At 38.5% G+C, this 26351-nt stretch overlaps 1 protein-coding gene across 1 annotated transcript in view; it reads right to left on the minus strand.

Annotated features, from left to right (window-relative positions):
* The window catches only part of LOC138920033 (ATP-binding cassette sub-family D member 2-like), a 44243-nt gene extending 20449 nt beyond the window's left edge, over window positions 1–23794 (minus strand). Inside the window, 6 exon segments of the mRNA XM_070246981.1 lie at window positions 7714–7808; window positions 8546–8714; window positions 12064–12185; window positions 20629–20809; window positions 22354–22668; window positions 22671–23794. Of these exon segments, the coding sequence (XP_070103082.1) occupies window positions 7714–7808; window positions 8546–8714; window positions 12064–12185; window positions 20629–20809; window positions 22354–22668; window positions 22671–23654 (1866 nt within the window). The 5' untranslated portion in view covers window positions 23655–23794.
* Window positions 23795–26351: the final 2557 nt, after the last annotated feature.

Genomic DNA, 26351 nt, shown 5'->3' on the forward strand with positions numbered 1-26351 from the left:
TGACAATAATAACTTAGGAGGCGAGGTGGAAAGGGACTGAATCAGTTTAGACCAAGGAAGGAAGAGGTCATCAGAAAAGGGACTATGTTATGCACAAGATTCTGAATACAAACTTCAGGGCAGCCACTAAACTAAAAAGCAGAACAGAGACACAAAAAAGAAATAAGGAAAAAACAAAGACACACAGCATAAAAAACGGCATAATTCAATGGGTAGACCAAAACACACAGGACGAGAAACAAAGGAAATGCAGGAAAACTGGAAAACGAGTGATATAATGACAGCATTAAGCCGTCATACATCAATAATCACCTTCGATGTAAATGGACTGAACTCTCCAATAAAAAGACGCAGAGTGGCAAGATGGATTAAAGAACAAGATCCAATAATTTGTCACCTCCACGAAACTCATCTCAGCTCCAATGACAAGGACAGGCTCAGAGTGAAGAGGTGGAAGACGAGACTCCAAGCTAACAGCAAACAAAAGAAAGCAGATGTCACAATACTTACATCAGACAAAGTAGACTTCAAGACAAGGCAGGTAAAGAGATACAAAGAGGGGCAGCATACAATGATCAAAGGGACACTCCATCAAGAAGAATAATAACGCTTATAAATATCTATGCACTCAACACAGGAGCAGCAAAGTTCATACAGCAACTGTTAACAAACCTAAAAGAAGATATTAAAAATAACACAAGGGAGGATGGAACACTTCCTAACACATTCTACGAGGCTAGCATCACTCTGATACCAAAGCCTGAAAGGGACAGCACAAAAAAGAACTACAGGCTAATATCGCTGATGAACATAGATGCAAAAATTCTCAACAAAATTTTGGCAACCTGAATTCAGCAATACGTCAAAAGGATCAAACATCATGATCAAGTGGGATTCCTACCAGGGACACAGGGATGGTTCAACATCCGCAAAGCAATCAATGTGATACACCACATCAACAAATTGAAGAATAAAAACCACATGATCATCTCAATAGATGCAGAGAAAGCACTTGACAAGATCCAACGGCCATTTATGATAAAAACTATGAAAAAAAATAGGGATACAAGGAAATTACCTCAACATAATAAAGGCCATATATGACAATCCACAGCCAATATCATACCCAATGGGCAAAAACTGAGCGCCATCCCCCTGAGAACAGGAACGAGACAAGGATGCCCACTATCATCACTCTTATTCAACATAGTACTGGAGGTTTTGGCCAGAGCAATTAGGCAAGAGAAAAGAATAAATGGAATCCAAATAGGGAGTGAAGAAGTGAAACTCTCGCTGTTTGCACATGACATGAGCTTGTATATAGAAAACCCCCCAAAACCTACTGGAAAACTAATACAAATAATTAACAACTACAGTAAATTTGCAGGGTACAGAGTCAACTTACAAAATTCAGTTGCTTTTCTATACTCCAACAACAAACTTACAGAAAGGGAACTCAAAAATATAATTCCATTTGCCAGTGTACCTAAAAACATTAAGTACCTAGGAATAAATTTAACCAAGGAAGTGAAGGACTTATACAAAGAAAACTATAAGACATGAGTGAGAGAAATTGATAGTGACTTAAACAGATGTTAAGAGACTCCTTGCTCATGGATTGGAAGAATAAACATAGGTAAAACGTCCATACTACACAAAGCAATCTACAGATTCAATGCAATCCCTATCAGCATCCCACTGACATTCTTGACGGAAACAGAGCAAGGGATACTAAAATTCATATGGGGCAAAGATCTCGAATTGCTAAGGCAATCCTGAGAAAAAACAACAAAGCTGGAGGTATCACAATCCCTGACTTCAAAATGTACTACAAAGCCATAGTGACCAAAATGGCATGGTACTGGTACAAAAACTGGCACACAGATCAATGGAACAGAACTGAAAGCCCAGAAATAAAACCACACATCTATGGTCAGCTAATCTTTGACAAAGGTGCCAAGAACATACAATGGAGAAAAGACAGTCTCTTCACTACTCTCATGACTAGGTACTTAAGCAAAGAACTGGAAATCAATGATTCAGAGAGACTTATGTACCCCTATATTCCTTGCAGCATTATTCACAACAGCCAAGACACGGAAGCAAACCAAGTGCCCATCAACTGACAACTGGATAAAGATATCATATACGTACATACACACACACATATATATATATATATTTATACACACACACACAATGCAATACTACTCAGCCATAAAAAAAGACAAACTTGTCCCATTCACAACAACGTGGATGGAACTTGAGGGTGTTATGTTCAGTGAAATAAGCCAGACAGAGAAAGGCAAACACCATGTGATTTCACTCATACATGGAAGGTAAACACACGAACAAAGAGAACAGTTTACTGGTTACCAGAGGGGAAGAGGGGAGGGAGCTGGGCATAGGGGTAAAGGGGCACATTAATATGGTGACGAACAAATTATAACGGACCACTGACATTTCACAATGTTATAAACTCTTTTGACCTCAATTAGAAAAAAAGAGGAAGATTGGCGGCGGATGTTAGCTCTGGACGAATCTTCATCAGCAGAAAGAAATAAAAATAAAAAAACATAAACTAGAAATGTGGCTCAAGGCTGTGCACATCACCGAGTTCTCCAACTTCAGAGTAGGAACAAGGAAAAGATCACATAGCAACCTGATAGGAACTAAGTAGAAATTACGTCTAACTAATAGGAAAAGGCTGTCCATTTCTCACTCCTTCATGAATACGCCGACGTGGAAATCAGAACATATATCTCAGCCATATGTCTTTGTCTTATTTTTCTTCAAGACTGTACAGCATGAACACAGAAATGCTCAGCTGAAGAGTCTTTGAAAGACTTCTATTTGAGGAAACAGAACTATATTTTAGAAGCTTCTGCTGTGTTTGTGTTCTCAGGAAAATTCAGGAAACTGTTTGCTCTATGAAGCAAGAAATGAAAACTTGTATAAGTTGAGGGACTGAGATGTAAAGGGACAGGATGGCAAGGGAGAAATAGACAAAAAGATAAAGTATTTGGGAAAGAATAAAATTTCCCTTAAGATTACATGCAGCTTAGAAACAATGAAGATCAGTTTTTACATCACTGGGAATTGAATCAATGATGTTGAAACCATTTCAGAAAGAAGGAGATAAAGGAAAAGACAGAAAATAAGAAGAAGATTCCAGAGATGGAAAAAGATTTTCAATAGAAGAATGATTGGCATGTCTGAGGGAGAGAGCAGAGCAGATGAGAAAAATAATCTTTAAACACATCTCAGAGGAAACTTTCTTCAACTCAAGGAGGGCCCCGATCATCAAAAGGAACACATCAGATATGAGGCCAAATTGATGAGAAAAAAATATGACCATAACACATATTGAGAAAGTTTTGGAACTTCAAGAATAAATAAAATTCTCTAGGGATTTAGGAAGAAAGAGAAAAAAAGGTCACATTGGAATTAGACTGCTCATCTGCAATTCTAGGATACATGGAGCAATGTGTGTGGACAGAGACAAGGGACAAAACTGTGTGAGATAAGCATTCGATACCCAATTTCTCACCCACGAGCGAAGACAAAAACAAAAAGATTTACACTAATGTGCAAAGACTCCCAAGATACACTATTCCATCTAGCAACAATACTAGAAACACAGTTAAAAGATGAGTCAGACTCAGAAAAATATGAGCAACACGTAAAATAGACAAATGGTTAATATCCACACTGAAGAAGGAGCTCCCAAAACCCAACTAAGAAATTGCTAAGGGGTAGGAATAAATAATTGACTGAGAAAGAAATACAGATGACCAATAGGCAGCAAGGACACAATCCATCAATTAAAAATGAAACTGGTATCGAAATACCATCGGATCAAGAAAACAACAGGAAGAACATCACGTGTGGGAAAGGCCTGTGAAAATCAATACCGGGAAGAACTCTGGGAGAGCCTTCAGGGTCTGGAAGATCAAGACAGCTCCCCGAATCCAAAACTCTCCACAGTCATACAATCGACCTCCTCCAAATCATACAGTCAACAAGGAGAACCAACGAAGCCACATAGAAGCAAGGCTGTAGTGTCACAAGATGACCAAGACGACCATAACCTTCAAATGACCTGCAAGTTCAGAAAGAAATGCCAACTTCCAGCCCAGCTCCGACAACTACTGAAAGCCTTTGGCAGAGTGGAGGATTACACGGTTTAAGACTCCATGGAGGAATCAGATAAAACACATCAAACCACCCTCAAAAGAGGAAGTCCAACACTACCTGCTGAAATAGGCAACACAGGCGAAGGACTCGGTAGTCCTGGGCACTGGCCACGAGCACGCTGCTGCAAGGGGAAAGGCTCTGGAGGTGTCAGCCTTGGAGAAGCACTGCTTCCAAGGGAGAACCAGAAATTGGCAAAAGAGGCAGTGCTCCTCCCAGACGGGGCCATAAGGAAAGAAGATGGAAGGAAAGAAAAAAGGAATAGGAAGGATTTTGCACAAAGGAAAGAGAAACAAAATATACCCCTTAATTCCCGATTGCGGTATGTTTAAAGAAACTGCGCTTCACCATCCTGACAGAAGTGGGCTCTCTCACACTAGGAACCCTGTCCATACAACATCCAGGAACAGGAAAAAAAAAATTCCATACAAAGTTACTGTAAGAAGAAGAAAAACTGAATCATAACATTTCAGTCGTTCAAAATTTCTCCTCTGCTCCTCCAAAAACATGAAGGAGAAAAAATACAGCACAACACTCCACATTTAATTATTTCAAACACGCATTGGAATATGTTAAAAAGAGAAAAACAAACATCTAGAATTAGAAAGCCACATATTAAGGCAGAAACGGACACAGCACAGAAATACCGTGAGATCCGATCAATTTCTTTTAAAAGACAACAACAAATAAACTAAAACTAGAAGGTGCCTTAACAATCCCGTACAAGAGGGAGAGCTGCACTCCTCAGAACCCATCGAGACCAACGACACTATCTTCTTCACGTCTGTCCTTCCAGCAAGACTTGGTTCCAAGGAGCCAAGACCACGGGTGCCGCTTCAGCGCCCGACTCCCGGGCACCGCATCCCCGGGCTGGCCCCGTGCCAGGCACACACCGCACGTTCGATGAGCGTGAGCGCACGAAGAGACCCCTCGCTCCGCGCGCCCCACAGCTGTCGCGCGACCTGACGGGCACCTCTTGGCGCACAAGCCTATTCCTCAGATACAGGCTGGGCTCGCCTCACCTCCCACCAGCCCCCAGGCCCACGCCCCACGCCCCCAGGTACCTCTCCCAGATGGAATCCTCTTCGCAGGCGCCCTGGTCGTCCGTGTCTGGTGAGGAGGAAGACCCGGAGCTGAAGGAGGGCCTCCTCAGGCTAGCGGCCGTGGCTGTGGAGGGCCCGGGCTGCTGTGCCCAGCGGGGACACGGAGCGGCGTCCACGGACGCCGGGGCAACGGGCGAGCCCGGCCCAGCAGAGAGCAGCAGAGCGCGGCCGGACTCCGCCGGGCTCGGCTCTGGGCAGGCAGGCGCGGCTGGCCGACGCCTCCCCGGACGGCGGCCCAGCAGCCGTGCGCGCTCCCCGCGCGCGCGCGCCGCCGCCCAGAGGCTCCCTGGCCGCTGCCCCGCCCCACCCCCCCCCCCAGGCGGTGGACTGCGGACAGGGACAGGGACACCCTCCTGGGAGAACTCCTGGGGCCCCGCCCACACGCTCGCTCTCAGGGAACTGCAGCCTCCTGGGGTCTGACTGCAATGCCACACCCGAAACCATGCAACGTCTAGAAGAAAACATAGGCAGTATGCCCTTTGACAGCAGTCTTAGCAGCCTATTTTCAAGTACCATGTCTGACTGGGCAATGGAAACAAAGTACAAAATGAACAAACGGGACTACATCAAAGTGAAAAAAAATCTTCTGCACGGCAAAGGAAACCATCCACAAAACCAAAACACAACCTAACAACTGGGAGAAGATACTTGCAAACCATATATCGGATAAGGGGTTTATATCCAAAACACAGAAAGAACTCCGACAGCTCAACAACAACAAAAAATCAACAACCCGATTAAAAAGACGGGCAAAAGATCTGAGCAGTGACTTCTCCAAAGAAGGTATACGGGTGGCCAACAGGCATATGGAAAGGGGCTCAACATCATTAGCGATCAGAGGAAGGCAAATCAAAACTACAAGGAGAGGTCACCTTCCTCTGGTCAGAATGGCTCTAATTAACAAGACAGGAGACAAGTGTCGGAGAGGATGTGGAGAGAAGGGAACTCTCCTACACTGCTGGTGGGAGTGCAGACTGGTGCAGCCACTGTGGAAAGCCGTATGGAGTATCCTCAGAAAACTAAGAATACATCTACCATATGTATGATCCAGCTAGCCCACTGCTGGGTATTTATCCAAAGAACTGGAAAACACCAATGCAGAAAGACACATGCACCCCTAGGTTCACTGCAGCATTATTCACAACAGCCAAAACTTGGAAGCAACCTAGGTGCCCATCAAGGGAAGTATGGACAGAGAAGATGTGGTGTGTATACACAATGGAATGCTACTCGGCCCTAAGAAACGATGAGATCCGGCCATTTGTGACAACGTGGATGGACCTTGAGGGTATTATGCGAAGTGAAATAAATCAGAGGGAGAAAGTCAAACACCGTGTGATCTCACTCATGAGTACATGATAAAAACAATGACGAACACGCACAGAGCAACGGAGATTGGATTGGTGGTTACCGTAGGGGGAGGGGGGGAGGGGAGAGAGCCAAAGGGGCGATGAGGCTCACATGTGAGGTGACGGACTATAATTAGTTTTTGGGCGGTGAACACGACGTAATCTACACAGAATTCGAAATGTATTACAACGTACCTCTGGAAAGCTACGTGATGTTAGAATCCACTGTCACTGCAATAAAGTAAAATAAAATAAAATAAAACAAAATAAAATAAAGAAGTGTAGGAGCCTCAAGAGGCTAACAGGCTTTTGCAAAGTTATTCTAGGGATTTTTACGGCTTGGCTCAGGGCGGCAGACACCAGCCTGAGACACAGCTGTGACATAGCCACGAACTTCAACTCGACTATATTCCGACTGGAGGGAAGTCAAAACTACTGTAATCATAATTTATTGAAGGCTTCGCTTTGTGCCAGATCCTGCGCCGACTGCTTTGCACCAACTGTCTCGTTTAATCCTCACATCCAAAAGGTAGGTTACCGTTATTCTCCCCATTGTAAAGGTGAGGAGAGGAGGCGGAAGCAGAAAGATGGCAACCTGCCTGGAATTCACAGAAGGATTCTCTAGGTAATGACATGACTTTTGGACAAGACTTAAAGGTTTAACACATGACAGTGAAGACGCAGATCCCAGTATCACAGAACGTGAAAAACACTGAGTCCTGCCAAATGGATTAAAACACTAATTATGGATCCTCACAATCTCTTGGCCTGTTTTTTCAGGTGAGGGAAAACCCAGTGTGAAATCCATTTGGGAACCTTGTATAGGCTCTCAGTGAACTGTAATTTTAATTTTCAACCTGGCAATAAAGCAGTAGACATCAAATTTCTCTTTCTTTCTGCTTTCTGAGGAATTAACTGCTTTTGTAATTCAGCCACTGTGCATACCTTCCTTGATTTCCCCTCCTTTCCATATGCTCCTCCATGTATTTAACAAATGTACATGAATTCTGTGTTGTTTTTTATTAGTGTGATGGCAACAATCAGAAGATTTTTGAATATCATCTTACTTTGAAGTTTAGCCTGGAAGCCACCACTTCTCCCGTTGGTGTAAGTATGGGAACATTTTCGCAAATAATTCCATGATCCACATCAATAACTTCTCCTATAAGTTAAGGAATGACTTAAGTTACAAAAGCTATCACACGTTATTCTTAACTACGTAAATAACTTAAAGTATAATGCAACATAGATAAATTCGTTATAAAGATAATTCACAGTAACAAATCAGAAAACCAAGTGAAATATAGATATCTATATCTAAAGAAAAGTTTAACGTAAATTTGGATATTTTGACACATCTACTTGGAAAATCTTTCTCAGAAACATTACTTACCAATAACCTAATGTCAACATCATAATGAGAGCAAAGCTAAACTCTATCTGATATAACCCAGCCATACTCTTTACAACTACTTGTTTCTCTAAATTAACCTTTCTTACAGAAAAAACACGGTGCCCCACAAAGGGAATTAAGACATTTATATATAATTTTTAAAAATATGATAACCAAATAAGTTTAAAAACATAGGATGATGAAGAACAATATGACATTAGTTCTAATTCTGTTATTTGATTTTTAAAAGCAAACAATTCATTCTGCCATATGTGCAGTTTCCAAAAATAATTCTAGAAATTTTGTTCTAAATAAAGGTAACAATTTTTTTTTAATGGTAATGTTAGTCACCACTCCTCACACTGCAATACTAAGTTTAGGAATAACTATTTAAATAAATAAATGTTGGTTTCTTTTATCTGTTAAAGACTAGCTTCTAAAAAACTTTAGTTCTGTTGATAAACACTTAAATACAGGAAAAATACAAAAACATTTGAGTCTAATACCTTTGATTTCCAACGTATCACTGAGGGATAATTCTATGTTAGCTCCATTCTTGCTATGGTTTTCAGACTCTTGCATGCCAGCAGTTCTCTTATAAATGCCTCTTTTCACTTCATCAAAGACCCAAAACATATTGTACACTCGAGCAGTATAGCCTGCTAATTCAGTGATCTAAAACCAACACAGAGAAATAAAATAGAGTTAATATACTCAAGACAGACTTAAAAAAATATGCAATCATATAAGCTTTTTGATTTAATATTAAAGATCCTATTTTATTATACATGAAAAATAAATAACATATCTGATAACTAAAACAAGTAACGGTAAAAAGTTTATCAAGAGAGCAACATAGCAACGTGTCAATGTAAGTTTGATTGGGATTATAAAACACATAAAAAATTATTCATTCAAGTCACGGTTAAAAACGAAATGTAAAGATTTCAGAATATTAGTGAGACTTAAAAATCTTTGGTCAAGGGGCTGGCCCCACGGCCAAGTGGTTAAGTTTTCACGCTCCACTTCAGCGGCCCAGGGTTTTGCCGGTTTGGATCCTGGGTGCAGACCTAGCACCGCTCATCAAGTCGTGCTGAGGTAGCATCGCACATAGCAGAACCAGAAGGACCTACAACTAGAATATACACTGTGTACTGGGGGGCTTTGGAGAGAAGGGAAAAAAAAGATTGGCAGCAGATGTTGGCTCAGGTACCGATCTTAAAAAAAACAAATCTTTTGGGGCCAGCCCCGGGGCCGAGTGGTTAAGTTTGTACGCTCTGCTTCAGCGGCCTAGGGTTCACCAGTTGGAATCCTGGGCACAGACACGGCACTGCTCATGAAGCCATGCTGAGGCAGCGTTCCGCATAGCACAACTAGAAGGACCCACAACTGAAAATACACAACTATGTACGGGGGGCTTTGGGCAGAAAAAGGAAAAAATAAAATCTTCATAAATAAATAAATCTTTAGTCAAATTTCTGATTTGACTCGTTCAAATGACAGATTTCATTTCCAGAAAATTAGAAATTTTGTGAAAAGCTTAAGTTCATTCAATGAAATTATGATCCTTTATTTTGATATCTTTTTTCAATTTAAAATAGGTTTTAAATAGAAGAAAAATACATATTTTTCTTATTAGAAATGAATGTTTCTGAGTCAAATTGATTGTCAAAATTCCTAAGCTTGGCAGAGAAAATATCCCTGCTAGAGGATACCAAAATTGGGAGTGAGCTCAATGTAAATCTTCAACTCCTTTTCAGTCCAAATTCCACAATTCAGCTTCTTTTCAAGCCAAACATGATTTATATGCCCAAAGAAAAACATTAAATATGACTGTTTTCTAGGTGAGATTAAAGATAAGATGAGATAAATCTCTGCTTTAGTCCATAAGGCTCAATAGAGTGGTACCTTGCTCCTATCCTGCCAGTGATCCAATTTAGGCTGAATCTCCTGCTGTTTTTCTATTAAAAGAACACCTTGTTGTCAGGGTACTGTGAAAGGTGACTCATCTCCTGTCAAGACCATCTTTCTCAGTGAAAAGGAAAGCACAAAAACCATTCCCTTACAGAAATGTTTACTAGGAAACTGGAACCAGTAAGCGAGGCAGGTCACTAGTAAATGTCTCTTAAACAATAAATTGTGGAATAATACAACAATGCTGACATTTGTGTAAGATTTTTGTGTGTGTAAAACAAGCAGTAAAAGAGTGCATATTACTGTCAAAAGCTTTCTACCGTGTTTCTACTGTGTGAGAGGTCTGTAGCTGGATTAGTATCCCATTTCTATATGTTAATGTTATAGCTATTTAAAGGGTAATTTCTCAAATGTTATCCACAAAAATCTCCTGAGTTCTCAAGCAGAGGAAAACAGAGCTAAGGATTAACAAAATATGGATTCAAAAGAAACCTGGCTAAATATATTTGCATAAAAAAATAAAAAGTCCAAAACCAAATGTAGAGGTCAATTAAAGAAAAGCAGGAGGCAAGGAGTTAGTAGACCAGGATGCAGGGTGGAGTGGGCCAAGAGTGTCTGAAAAAACCTGAGAATGTGACTGTGGACAAATTACTTTGGGATATAAGACAGGGGGTTTGCCCTTGAACTCTAACTCTAAAAAGGACCCTTGCTCCCTCTGGAGCTAGCAGAGAATGCATGATGCTTTCATGTGCTGTCATAGCAGCAATAAGATTCTTTAGAAGTGAACATTCTGTGATTCAAAGCACAGTCAGCCAAAATAAAGCAAAATGCAATCAGTTTTTGTGTCGGAGACAATGTAGAAAAACTAATTGATATTCTTTCTGTGACTTAGATACCAAAGTATTTTAATGTGAGACGGCCAAAATTTTGATTTGTCATTTAATTTTAATAAGTAATTTATTAATCAAAAAACCTATCCTCAAAACTGTGTCTTCAGATTATCAAAATTACTATTTGAAAAATTTTTTAAAATTGAGTTGGTTTGGTACGTGGCCCTAAACAACTGGTTCTACTTTTATTTTTTTAACCCAATTCAAGAAATCAGTTGTTGAATGAGACTGAAAAGTTTTGTGGGTAAATCACAAACTTTGTAACTCTTTTATATGGCTTATTCGAGGCTTATTTAATAGGCAGCTAAATTTATAAAGATGCTCTGGCAATTTATATTGATACAAAAGCCACAAGAGTAATTAATAGTGAGAATGTCTGTCCATGGGAATATTATGTAACATCTGAACTGAATAAAATGATTTCCAGTCTTAACACTGTGATATTTGCAGGTCATTACCATTCTTTCAGCAAGTATTTATTGACCACGTACAACATTCCAAGCATTAAAATGGATATTAAGAATGTAAAGCTGAGTAAGACAGTTCCTGCTTTCCACTCAGGGCCTGGTGCAGGGGATAGTCAATTACAATGTGGTAAAGCACCAGGTGTACTGTGAACACAGAGAAGGTAGAGCCAGACTCTGCAACGAAGGCGGAAAGAAGGTGGAATCACAAGAGGGTTTTAGAGGTGGTTGGTGAGGCTTGACTTGTCATGAAGGATGAGTAAAAGTTTGCAAGGTATATAAGTAATATTATTGGCTAACATTTAGTGACTGCTTAATATGTATTGTTTTAAACATTCTACATGTATTAACTCACAACAACCCTACAAAGTCAATGCTATCATTATCCTTATTTCACAGATGATGAAACAGACACAGACAGGTTAAGGAATTTGAGTAAGTTCATATAATTTGTAAATACTGGAGCAAGAATTTAAATTTAGGCACTCTGGCTCCAGAATCCACACCTAGGGGTGTGGTTTTTTTTTTAATTAAAAACAAATACATCATACTATAGACAGAAAAAGAGGAGTTATAATTGAAAGTGTAAAAATTAAAGGGTATTAGCAGCAATATACTTGGGAGGGCTGCCTTACTCTTAGCAATGTTTGGTAGAGAAAAATGTTTCCAAAATACTAAGTATATCTTGTAATTTACATTTTGCTTGATTTTCATATATCTTATTTTAATCAAATTGATGATGAGAAATGCAAGTACCTCTTTGTATGAAGACATAATCCTTTCAATAGCATCAGCTCCAGAGGCCAATAAAGTTCGAGCAGTAGTAAAGGCTTCTGTCCGTTCACTAACCATAGCTTGTTTGGGGCCATCCTCTAGATCTAAAAGCAAACTACAAAACTATTGAGTTTTTTCAAGTAACTAAATGTTTTATTTTATACAGATGAAATTATGGCCAAAACAACCACATGTAAATTTTTCATTAGTACCAGCAATTTCTTAGAAATTTAATGAATTATTGAAAATACAATATTTGTACGAGATTTTATTTAAAGCTTTCTTTTGTTTCATTATTTTTTTAGAAGGAGACTTGGAACAAAAGTAAGTCTATAGGAATTATGACTATTTTCACTTAGCATTCTTTTAACTTTTTCCAAATTCAACTCCCTGCCCTTATTACAGCTAGGCAATCAAATACTATGGATTTGGTCAATAAAATACTACTAATAGGAATACAAGCAAATATTTCTAGTGTAGTTCCTTTAATAGAAATGCAAGTTAGCTGACCCTCATAATCCAGCCTCTGTCTACCTGTTTCAACCAACCCTCACTCTACAGTCTAGCGGCAGCCCAAACATGCAACACTCTATTTATCCTCTGCTATTTGCATACATGATTTCTTCTGACTTCAATATACTTCTCTTCCTTCTTTGTCTAGCTCTTTCTTCAAGAGTTAACTCTTTAGTAAAGGTTTCCCTGGAAACTTTTGCTGGCCTTTCCAATGGACTTTAAGTTTCTTAAGGGTCAAGAATGTGTGTTTTATTCTTTATTCCTAGTACTCAGCAGAGTCTCCAGCACATAGTACTCCTTAATGTGTATTGAATGGATGCATGGATGCATGGATGGGATGGATAGATGAATGAACATCCTAAATTACTGTCAATGCAGAATTACGGTTAAGAGGAGTCAGACTAGGTTTGAATCCAGGCTTTACTACTTATTGGCAGGTAGTAAGGTAAGTAGAACTTGCCACTTATCCTCTCCATGCCTATTTTCTCATTTGTAAATGAGGGAGACAATAATACTATCTCAAACAATTCTATCTCAAAGAGTTGTTTTAAGGTGAAACACAAATGAAGTGTTAGTCTAATCTATGGCCTATAATAAGTTCTCTAAATGTTAGCTGTTATTATTTTCTCTAGTTATTATCGCATATCTATTTAATTTAGTCTCATTCTTCAAAATTGTTCTCTCCAAGTCATTATTTTAATCTTTCCAACAATTTGAGTCTCTATCTGGCCCGTCTATAGATTATTTCCAAAGTTCTAAATTAAATGCTGAAAATTAATGAAGAAATTAGAGTGATATAGATAGTCATAGTCTAACTTTGATATTTATTGTTCTCTGACTTATCTCAGTGCAAAGGTTTTTTTTCTCCATATCAGTGCAAATATTTAACTTATGCCCTATTATGACTACCAGATAATTTCATATTTACTTGCTCACAGACAGCTCAGCTGGGTTTGAAAGAGATCCACGCATAATATAAGGTAAAATGCACTCAGCAGATATTTACTGAACACCTAGATATGCAAGAAATTAGGCAAGGTGCTATAGGACATGCAAGGATAAATGTGATTTTCAGACTCTTTCCTTAGGGAGCCTACAGTTTGGTAGGAGAGAGAAGATAAGTTCCCAAATAACTATGCGGGGCAGCCTATGAAGAGAGTTAATGGGAGGTGTTTAGAGGAGGCAAAGATCATTTCTTGCTGCAAGAGACAGGAAATGCTTCATGGAGGAGTAGACTGTGAGTGAGGCCTTGAAGACCACATATAATTTCAATAGATCATAAGTATAGTATAAGCAACAGGACAGAGAAGGGAAACTTCAAGCAATGCCAACTGAATGATAAACAGCTTGATCAAGTTACAGCATGGGTTGGTGTCAGGCACTGATTTCACCCGAGTATGAGAATCACCATGAGTTCATGGGGCCCTTTTACAATAGTCTAGGGGCCACCCGGTGGCCGAGTGGTTAAGTTCCTGAGCTCCACTTTGGCAGCCCAGGGTTTCGCTGGTTGGGATCCTGGGCGCGGACACGGCACCGCTCAGCAGGCCACGCTGAGGTGGTGTCCCACATAGCACAGCCAGAGTCACTCACAACTAGAATATACAACTATGTACTGGGGGGTTTTGCGGAGGAGAAGAAGAAGAAGGAAAAAAAGAAGATTGGCAACAGTTGTTAGCTCAGGTGCCAATCTTTAAAAAAAAAAAAAAGAGGACAAATAGTCCAATGTGGTTCCTCCTAGCCCTACTATTGTCACTGCTCTAGAGGACTCCTGTTAGCCCCCTTGAAGTGAGTGAGTTTCCCTGAGGAATGAAAAAAGAAAGGCTTTGAGTGCTGGTATAAGTGAGGAGTGAAAAATGTGATTGAATAAATAGACTGGAAACAGAATGTAGATATTCTTACATTTAAATGTGTGACAAAATTTAGATAGACACAAAAAAATTACCGAAAGATTCTCAGCAAGCTACCAAAATAGTGAATTGCTGAATCAGTTAAAGCACTAAGAATAGTTTTGGCTCATAGAGAATCTGGCTGGTGATCTAAAATAATCATGGGATTTTATGAATTTGGGTTAAAAGCGGTTTAAATAGTAGCTTTTACTGACAGTCTCTGTTAAGAAGTAAAAACACTAGCACAGATGAACTGGTGTTTGACATGGCATGGTACTTTCCACGTCGCTTTAGCAGATTAATGCCTATTGGGTTTTCTTCGTGCTTTTAGCAACAAAATTACAAATAGCTCTGGACAGATTTCATTTGACTTTTATTCTACGGATTGTTCTTTGGAAAGTACTGTGAGAGCAGTGCCAGTAGTATTTTGCCATGCTCACAACAGCCAACTGCATAGCCTCTGTGAGAAGGGTACATTCCTCAGTGTCAGAGATATAAATTCATGACCTAAAGCACTCACCTATTTTGTATCCCAGATCAACACATTTTATCTTCCTCACCAAATATTTTGAATACGTTGTCAAAAGTGCCTCACTTAAGGATTTAATATTTAACATTATATCTTCTCATTTTACTGCTATTTTCAGCTCTGCTAATAAAAGGATATATTGAAACACGGTCACATCTGTTGCTATTTCACTGAAAAGGTGAGAAAGGATTTAAAACTAAGGTTATGTAATACATTTGTCAAAACCCATAGAACTGTATAATACAAAGAGTGAATCCTAATGTAAACTATGGACTTCAGTTACTAATGTATAAATATTGGTTCATCAGTTATAACAAAGGTATCACATTAATACAAGATGTAAATAACAAGGGAAATTATGGGAGGAGGGGAAATTTGGGAACTGAACACTTTCTGCTCAATTTTTCTGTAAACCTAAAACTATTCTAAAGAAAATTGTCTATTAATTTTTTAAAAATTAAAAAAGCAGGCTACCCTTCTGTACTTTTTTCTTTGGACTTACAATCTGAGTTTATTTCTTGTCATTTATGTTTTATCTTTGCCACCTTGACAAATCTCAATCTTACCCTACCTCATACCATATATAAACATCAATTCTAACTGATGATCTTAATGTGAAATGAAAAACCAATAAATTTCTAGAAGATAAAATAGGAGAGGGCCGGCCCAGTGGTGCAGCGGTTAAGTTGGCACGTTCTGCTTCTCGATGGCCTGGGGTTCGCTGGCTCAGATCCCGGGTACAGACATGGCACCGCATGGCAAACGCCATGCTGTGGTAGGCGTCCCATGTATAAAGTAGAGGAAGGTGGGCATGGATGTTAGCTCAGGGCTAGTCTTCCTCAGAAAAAAAAAGAGGAGGATTGGCAGTAGTTAGCTCAGGGCTAATCTTCCTCAAAAAAAAAAAAAAAAAAAAATAGGAGAATAACTCTATGACCTTGGGTGACACAGATATTTCTTAAACAGGACAAAAAAAGCACTAACAACAAAGAAAATGATTGAAAAATTGAACTATATTAAAATTATGAACTTCTCTTAGACACTTAAGAGACTGAAAAGGCAAGAATAGAGTGGGAAAAGAGATTTGAGTGTGTGTGTGTGTGTGTATCTGACAAACTACTCATTACAGAATACACAAGAGCTTTACAAATGAACAAGCAAAAACCAGATAAGCCAGTTTAAAAATGAAGAAAAAACTTATCGGTACTTCATAAAAAAGGCTATCCAAGTAGCCAATAAACAAATGAAAAGTGCTTAACCTCCTCAGTCATCAGAGAAATGCAAATTAAGACTACAATGAAGCACGCTTATACACTCATAAGAATGCCTAAAAGGAAAAAGACTCACATCAAACATTGACAAAGATGTGGAGCAACTAAAACTCTCATACGTACTGCATGATACTATTTATATAAGGCTCAAAACCCAGCAAATACTAATGAATGATCGGTAAAATGCCTGCCTTTGCTGTGGCATGGGGGCAGGGGCAGGAGGAAGTGGGGATGGGGGTAGGAGGCTGAAGATGAGGATAAGACTGGGAAGGGGTTTCTGGGATGGGAGCTTCTAGGATGAAGGTAAGGTTCTGTTTCTTCTCAGTGGTGCTTACGTGTATGGGTTGACTTTGTGACAGTTCACTGAGTGGTACACTAATGATTGTGCCGTTGTGGGCATGTATGTTATACTTTAAAAATTATAGCTCCTGACACGAATAGCTAATTACAGCTAAAAAGTATGTCTTTGATATGTACTGATAATTACTGTGACAATAATTGGTCAACAAGAGAGTAGTCATATGTAAACTGACCCAAATACAAAATTATATTTCAACAATTTGGCATTTGAATATGAGACATACTCCTGCAGCAGGAGCTATGGAGATCATCTTGTTGGAAGTACATTTTAGGAATAAAATATCACCCATGTTATGAGGGTTATGGTAGAGTTCAGTTCCATTCCTAAGAGTGCTTTCAGTTGCTACTTCTGATGTGCCACCTCACGTTAGCAGATCACCAACATGTGGACGCTACTGGCAGTGCTAGTGGCTTAGGTGCACTGTTCACTGCCTGTCAGGTGTCTGTGATAAGGTCCGGCAGAAGGGACCTATAAGTAGCTTTCCCTGGCCTTGCCCAGAACTGCTTTTGATATGAAGAGAAGAAAAGTGGCCTATAATATTAAAAAATTGAGATACAGCTCCCAGGTAACTATTTTCTTGACATAATTTCAGTCTTTCTCTTAATACAAAGCAAAGAAAGGGGTAATGTCCTCTAAGAAAATATAACAGAAACTATATATAATATTTCAATGCCTCTATTTCAAGCATTAGCTCCCACGATTGCTTGGTCTCAAACTAAGTTAAGTCCCTTATAGACTAAGTTCCAATATAGCTAAATGGAGGTAGCGTGATGAAGGTAAGAAAAGTAACACACTAGGAATCACATAATGTCTTCTATCCTTAGTGCTTCCACTAACCATCTGTGTGCCCTGAGGCAAATCTGGGGCTCCAGACTGGATGACCTCTAAGCTCCTCGTCTGAGTGAAAATGGCATGATTCCACATGCAATTTTGTAATGTGAACTTGAATATAAACATAATCCTGTCCTAACCATAAGATTTCACTTGAAGTTGTAGGTGGGTGGTATAACAAATCTACTACAAAACTATTTTTCTTTTCTCCTCCAAAAAAACTATGCAGGCTCTTCCTCCTATCTGCACTTTTACCTCTGACTTCCTAATCATTTTTAAATATCTTGCTCTCTTAACAACAATAATCGTGCCAGCAAATGTCTATTGAGCATTTTCGATGAAGCAGGCATTGTTCTAAGTTTTACACATGTACTCTTCTTTAATCCTCCTAACAACCCTGCTATAATTTCTCCCATTTCAGAAATGAGGAAATTGAAGCACAAGAAGGTTAAATGACTTGCCCATAGTCATAGCCTAGTAAGCAAAAGAGTAAGCATTTGAACCCAGGCAATCTGATGCCAGAGCCCACATGGTAAGAATAGAATAAATATTAACAATGATCCACCTAAATTCTTACTACTTGCTGAGAACTGTTTCAAAGCACATTAAATACATTATATACAATTTCATAATTCTGTAAGATATATATTACTATACCTATGGTTAAGAGAGGAAAACTGAGGCATATAAAGTTTATGCAAATTTCTCAAGGATGGATAACTACTAAATAGCTGAGTCAAGATCTGAACAGTGGCCTGCTTCTTTATTGTATTGTCTTTTTTCCTCTATCCTACTTTTTCTCCCTTTTCTCTTTGCCATTCTTCTCTCATTCACCCACTTTTTCCACCTATTTTTGCTTTAAAATATACAGTATCATGTATTTAATTCATCTCTAACATAAGGGACAACTCAGGGCATAAGTGTAAATTAAGACTGAAGATTAGATTAGAATATATGATATGTAATTCCAAGACCTAAAGCCTCAAAGATATATCATTATTTAGAAAAAATAATTTTGTATGAGTAAAACGCTAACAATATTTTCATGTGTTAAATCATTGTAGGTCAAATGTCTTTAGTAAATACGTACAAACATTATAAGCATATATATAGTAACATTAGAAATTACAGAAGATATTGAAGCACCTTCTCATAATAATGCTGTCATACGAATTTATTTTTTTCTTCTATGACATTCTTATACTGCTTCTCTTTGTATAAAATCCTCTTTTGAAAAGAAGCTTTAAGAATTACTTTATTTTACTTGCATCACTGTGATTATCATAATTTCAATGTGAAATTTTAATGTTGTTTCTTTAATTTAATATGATATTTTCAGGATTTATTTTTAAATATCTTATTACATCACCCATAGAAATAAGATTGTTAGATTCTTTGCATACACTGTTTACTTCTTACTGGTCTCTGTGGGGTTAATTTGTCACCATTAATAGCTGCATTTTCTCTGCTCTATGTTGAATACTCTGGGGTTTTGTAATAAGACCAGTGCTTCCAAGGACTAAGAGAACTACACCATGATCTTGTCATTGGTGTTGTCTCTATACGTTATATACGAACCTTTTAAAACATCCATATACTTAGATCCACTATGAATATCTGATAATTTTGTTGTGTCTTACTAAAACTAATCTCAAGACCATAAATTTTTGTGTCATTTTTTTCTCCAATACTTTTTTGAAAAAGCAATTTATTTTATCTTATAATGAAAGGATTATGTCTAAAAATACTATTACTAACAACACCTTATTCAATATAAACTTTTTAAATGATTTTTTGAAAAATAAAACTTTGAAAACATAAAAATAGATAAAATTCAGTTTCCCAGTGGTCTAAACACAGTATTAGACAGTTGAGTTGTGGAGTATATTTGGTATATCTACAGTCTTATCACATGGGATTGACAAATTCCAATTTACTAAAATGAACAATTTTAGGTTAAGAATCACTCAAATTTGACAAGTTTTTTTGTAATAATTGGTTAAAGCATTGAAGCACTGTTTCAAAATATTAAAGTATAGGGTAATTCTTTTACTTGTTTTTATTAGATGACTTCAAACAAATAACTTAATTCTTAATTCTACACCAAAAATAGCCGTAAAATAGTGTGAATTCTGTTACCTTATTCTCAGTGTTGCCTTTTGTTTCCTAGGTAATAATTGTCACTCTATATCAAGAACGTCAAGAGCATGCTCTGTACTTTATAAACATTATTCTGTTAAATCCTCCCAACAGTCCTCTGAAGTAGCCTTTCCAATTCTCCTTTTACAGATGAGGAAATGGAGGTTCAGAGTTTAATTAACATGACTGAGAGGATACAGGCAGGAAGAGGGAAAGCCAAGAGTTGAGCTAAGCTCTGTCTTACTACAAAGCCCATGCTTTTATTTAGTTACTTCAACACTAAGGCCAATTTTGACCAAGTGGTTTTTAAAGAGAAGGGGGAACGTTTTATTTTGGAGGAAGAGCAGAAAATGCTGCTACTTTAATTAACTCCCCTTTGTCTCTGCCCATTAAGACCCAAACTCCCATCTCAAGTATTACAGAACGTTTTAATATTGTTCTTGTTGTCCTTATCTTTCTTAGTTATCCCAAAGATGAAAAATGTTGGTAAAAACCACTGGGGTGGTGATAGCTAGAATTAGACAGGGGCAGCTTGACAACCCCTACCCCCACAATGCCACCAAATCATGCTACATAGGAGGTTTATCTATGTTACCTACAAGTAGAGGAGATCTTGTTCCATGGTGTGAAGCACTTCCTAAAACAATATTCCTAGTTGCCTAATGTAGTCAACCAACTCTTCAAATCACAAAACAGGGCAGATCCAGTTATAGAATATTTATAGACTAAATACATGGGATGTGCAGAACTGAAGTTTAAAACACATGGAGAGAACTTACACTGCTTTTCAAGATATTAATTTGAAATATCTCACAACTGGAAAGGACTTTTGAGCCACTTATCTCCTTTCACATTGCAGGTATTATTATTGGATGTTGCAAAGTCTGCCTTTGTTTCTGACCATTAATGACCACAGAAAAATGGCTACATATTCAGTTTCACTCACACAAAACCAGCAGTGACACCTTCAAGAGAAATAATCCTAAACATATATTGAAGATTAAGCATAAATGTCATTACCACCATCTGCAAAGCCAGTTGCAGTGATAATAGGTACAGCCACCATAATCAGTCCACTGCTGCTCCAAACATACTTCATCAAGAACTGCTCTATCATGATGCACCACAAACGTTTGGATAAAATGAGGTTCATCTGATCGGCTAAAGCTTTGTAACTTTTCTGGAGTTGCTTCATTTCCACCTATAGAGGGAAAAAGAGGCAAGAACCCAGCATGAGTTATAAAAGTAAATATTGTATGTCTGAAGGCTTTCTTTAAAGATAGGTACACATTATTTTGTTTTACTTAGTATAGTATGATCTATGATTCTAACAACTAAAAAATACAGATTAATATAAGAATGAGTCATTATTATTTAATTTGGTCACACCTATATTATTGAAAAAAACCCATGATACTTAGTAAATATAAAGTACATGTCAGTGATTTATAATTTTTATTTCAAAATTACATGCATGAGGTTAAAATTAAACGATATTCTATAAGACATGAGTAAACAATGTTAGAACTTTATCCTTCTTGATCACACCAAAAATATTTGAAAATAAACACATGACACACATATGTGTAATTAGATTCCATTTTCGAACTAACTCAATTTGCTGGATTTTGTCTTAAATGCCGGAAGCCTACAGCATGGTATAATTTAAATCACTGAGTTCAATGATTCAAGAAGAATCACAAGTCAATATGACTAATACAACATATAAGGACAATTTTCAAGGGGGAGTAGAAGTCCTAAATTTGCTTTAAATTTTCTTCTTCAGATTCCTACTACTGTAAACGTTTGTCTTGATAACTAATGATGCTTCAAAAAGTAAATAATTCTGCTTGGGAATTAAAATACCATTTCAACTTAAGAATACCTGAATATTTCATTTGTACTAAGTCATTTGTATTAAGATTTCAGATGCATCACCTTAAAAAATTTGGTCGTATTTAATATTCTGAGGTTACTTCAATGCTCTGGAAGTTTATGTAATTAGGCTAACTATTTTAGGGATCTGCTTAATGTCGAAAATCTTTAGTATTCAGAAATAACGTTCTGAAATTCCTTTTCTCCTCCTCATTTCTTCTCTAATCTTAGTTTTTCTCTCAAAGCCAGACAAAATTTCATTTCACTGCCTCTTTTTATTTGTGTCAAACATGGTGCTGAACATTAACTAAGAGTTGGAAATGCCATTTGTGAGACACACTCTCCTGCACTTCTTAGGACTGAGGACCCTCCATTGCTGACCAGGCATGCAAAATTGTTAAACTTGTCTTTCATGTAAAAGGACAGGGTCTTTTTTTCCTCTTAAAAACAAAGGGCCCTCAATAGTAACACCAAGAGAATACCATCCTAAATTTTCCATCTCAATGGACATGTGTTTACTCAGTTTCCAAACACATTTTCTTCTAATGTTCTACAACCAATTAGGATTTAAGTTTTAAGAAAATGCTTCAGAGATAATTCTGAGCATGTTTGGGTAACTGAGGCTAAGTAGACTGAGTGCTGAAAATTTTATTCTCATGAAACTTTAGAAAAGTTTGCACTCTATAATTCTTTAACAACTTGTGAGTAAAAAGGGTAAGGAAGCATACATTCTAGTACAGGTTTAGATGTCATCGGAGTCTAAAACGCTAAAGAAGTGGGTCCATCAACAGTACAACAGATGGTATCTAGCACTGCAGTGGCAGCTCGAACAGTCTCACATTTCACCCATCATCTTAATTTCTATCTTACCTTATGTCCTCTGTAAAAGGCAATTTCTTCAACCTTGGCTATAATTCTGGAGTGCACATACTGCAAACAGCCTTTTCTATGAGCTTCTTCAGCCACCAATTTACCAAATTTGGGAGAGCAGGCTTTCAACACTGTAGCAGTGGCATATACCACAAGCCCTGCTAATAGGGTGGGCCCAATTGGGCTAGCTCCTCTGGATGTAGCAGTCTGGATGAGCGTATAGGAGGTCAGGATTACATCTAAAATAGGTTTGGTCAGATTAGAATACAAGTGAGCCACAGATTGGGAGAACATCATAATATCCTCAGTAAGAGAGACTGGTCAGGGTTTGCCAGCCTCCCATCCATATTGATCACCTTATAATAAGTCTGATTTGTAAAATAGGTTTCACAGGCATGGTCTACTAGGCGAGTTCTGAAGGCCAAAGCCAGTTTGCACTCCAGGTACCTTATCACACTGTTCACAGAGGCAGCAGGGATGGCAATCATAAGCCACTTGAGTAATTTGATGATGAAAGCCAGTTTGCACTCCAGGTACCTTATCGCACTGTTCACAGAGGCAGCAGGGATGGCAATCATAAGCCACTTGAGTAATTTGATGATGAAAGCCAGTTTGCACTCCAGGTACCTTATCGCACTGTTCACAGAGGCAGCAGGGATGGCAATCATAAGCCACTTGAGTAATTTGATGATGAAAGCCAGTTTGCACTCCAGGTACCTTATCGCACTGTTCACAGAGGCAGCAGGGATGGCAATCATAAGCCACTTGAGTAATTTGATGATGAAAGCCAGTTTGCACTCCAGGTACCTTATCGCACTGTTCACAGAGGCAGCAGGGATGGCAATCATAAGCCACTTGATTAATATGATGATGAAAGCCCGAGGCTTCTTTTCCACAATGCTTTTCACGATTTGTCCATCCAGACCAGCCACATAGATAGACAGAAATGTTCTTGAGATCAGAGCCACCGAGTGGAGGCAGAGCCACCCTGTTTCAGTGGTCACAAGTTTTGGAAAGAGAATTTTCCGAAGTTCTAGTAGCTGTTTGAAAAAATCTGCATTCACTCCAGGCGAAGAATTTTTACAAGTGGTCTCGGTGCAATGCAGTATTTCTCTGTTCTCTGCAGTCGGGTAAGCTGCTTCTTTTCTCTTCCTGTGGCCAGATTGCTTTAAACGCCTGCTAATGATGGGATAGAGGGTTTTCAGAGCATATGCCGCAGCCACCAGGCAGGCAGCCCTTTTAGCAGCGCTAGATCTGGTCCATTTCATTAGATCAGCTGCTGCATTTAGCATATGTGTCATTTTCCCAATTACCCAAACCGGCTTCAAAAAGAATTGGTTTTAAAAGATCATGATCCACCAGAATCCCCAGCAAATGTTTCAGAAAGTCCTACAGGGTTCCATAGTCCGCAGCATTTCTTCTCTTCTTTTCTTAAATTTTGCTTTTGTTTTTTTCAATTTTGTTCTGCTGTGACAGGTGCAGCGGAGCTCAGACTCCACTGCACCTACTGAGGATGATTCCCTCAGAAGCTCAAGCTGCACTAAGCTGCCCCAAGCTCCTCCCTCACAGGCCCCTCATTGGCTGTGAGGATGGTGGGACCTTGGAATCCTCGCCGCTTCCCTTTGAACCTTGAAAATGAGGAGAAAGCAAAGCGAATTACATCCTTAGGCAGGAGTCCAAAGAGTTAAATGTCTATTTTGGGAAAGGTCGAATCAGGGCAGCTGCGGGCGACAAAACCTGCCCCAGCTACTGAGCATGCTCAGCGTCACTTAGAAACGCACAGAAGTTTCAGAATATACATCACTCCTCTAAGGTTTTAGTAGATACCACAAGGGGAAGAGCAGAAAGAAAAGGAAATTTCCAAGCGCTATAAAACGAGATGAGGCAGAAGGAGCTAGGGAGATGAGGGAGGAGGGGCAAGAGGACCAACATGAAATGAATGTGAAAAGGATATGGAATGAATGTGAAAGGGTATGGACTGAATCTGAAAGGGAGAGAGAGGAAAGAGACAAGCGGGAGGGACACTTGAGAAAGCAAACTATCAAATACTTAGATCTGTTTTTCAGTCCCATTTTATTTTATTTTTTCTGCCTGTGTTTCTCATGAAGTCCCAGAATCTATCAGACAAGTCGTAATTGAGGGCATATTTTGTAAATAAATAGGAGAGAAGTCTTCTGCATTATAGAAAATAGTTCTTTGCTATATCTGCATCTCTATGTTTACTTGTCCTTACAATAAAAATCTTCCAGCCCCACAACTGCTATTTTTAGCAATGGAGATCTGATGCACTGGTATTTATTTACAAGGTGACTATTGAATAAAAAAGAGCAGTGTTTCACTTCTACCACCCTCTTGCGTCCTTTAGATAGTTGTTACTTGGAGGTGTGTGACTTTATAACCTAAAGTTAACCATTTGGGAATCCAACTGGAGTTAGATGGTGGAAATAGCTTCTCTGGGACCTTTTTTGAGAGTTCTTTGTCTTTTGCAAACTTTTGTTTTGCTTGTTTTGTTTAGGCTTAGAGATAATCTATTGGCTACTTCCCACTTTGGTTATTTGATTCAAACAAAGAGTGTTAAAAAAATTTTCCCTACATCCCTAATGGAGGACTTAAACTGCTAAACAGTCAAGCAAAATTCTGCATACTTTTAAATATGTAAAATGTTTAGGTAAGGATGAGTGTGTTTTCGAATATGCAAAAGCATTTTTGCTTCCCCACACCCACCACCCCCCACAACATACATACACATTTCTAGTCAACTGGAAGCCTGGGAAGATATGCATTAAATTAGAACAGAGGTTGGCAAATTATAACCCAACCAGTGGGCCAAATTTGGCCTGCCACCTATTTTTTTATGGCCCTTGAGATAAGAACAGTTTTTACATTTTAAAATGGTTGAAAACACATCACAAGAATAATAATATTTTGTGGTGCATGAAAATTACATGAAATTTTTATTTCAGTGTCCATAAATAAAGTTTTATTGGAACACAGCCACACCCATTTATTTATTTACTTATTTTCTATGGCTTGCAAGCCACAGAGCCAGAGCTGGATAGATGAAACAGAGCCTAAAATATTCACTATCTGGCCCTCTTCAGAAGAAGTTTGCCAACCCTTGTGCTAGAATATAAAACCTGTTTCAGTGTTGAATGATCTTCATTATTCAGTTTACTGTGAATAAAGAACTATTCTCCTTTTCATAAGTAACAATAGCCTTAAACTTTTAAAACTCCTTTCCCATGTACCTATATGAATTTCAAGAATCATCACAGGTCTCTTTTCATTTGTTTGCATTCAATTCAGCAGATTGACTAATACATGAGTGGCAAATTCATGCAAATTTCTTTTATAGCTGACCATATTAGCAGCACAATCTATCATTCATTCCATTGAGACTTTCTAAGTCTGTATGTAGAGATCATAGTGTTATAGTGGTTATTTTCAAAATCTTTTATTCCTAATCTCACGTTTCTCACGTGTCAAAGTAAGGATCTCTTACCCTTATAAACTTTAATTCTTTATGTCACATCTCCTGACTGTGATAAGACAGGTGGAGGGCCAGGGTAAACTTAGCTTGGGGTGATAGGAGGATGTTCAGCCAGGCAGAACACTTACACAGAGGGTTACGCCGGTCAGCAAGCAGCTGGCAGTCGAGGCAAGTGGCCTGCATCACTGGCATAGGACAGCCACATCAGGGGAGGAGCAGGGCAGTGGGAAATCTAGAAGCAAAGAAGGTTAGAGATCAAATCAGGCCTGCACTTAGTTGTAGGTAGGTCAGTTTATCAACTGATAATGAAGCTAGGGTATAGGAACAAGCTTTTATTGGCTTGAGTGAAAGACTTGTTAGAATGAGGAAAATAATCAAGATAGAAAGACAGAAATTTGGTTACCGGAATTGTGGTGCAGGGAAGGTTGGAGGCCAGTTACTAGAACTGGGGAAAAGGTTAATGTGAGATTTGACCTAATGATGAGCCACTTAAGTACAGATGTAACTA

The sequence above is a fragment of the Equus caballus genome, chromosome 22, assembly GCF_041296265.1.
Source record: "Equus caballus isolate H_3958 breed thoroughbred chromosome 22, TB-T2T, whole genome shotgun sequence".
Taxonomy (NCBI): Eukaryota; Metazoa; Chordata; class Mammalia; order Perissodactyla; family Equidae; genus Equus; species Equus caballus.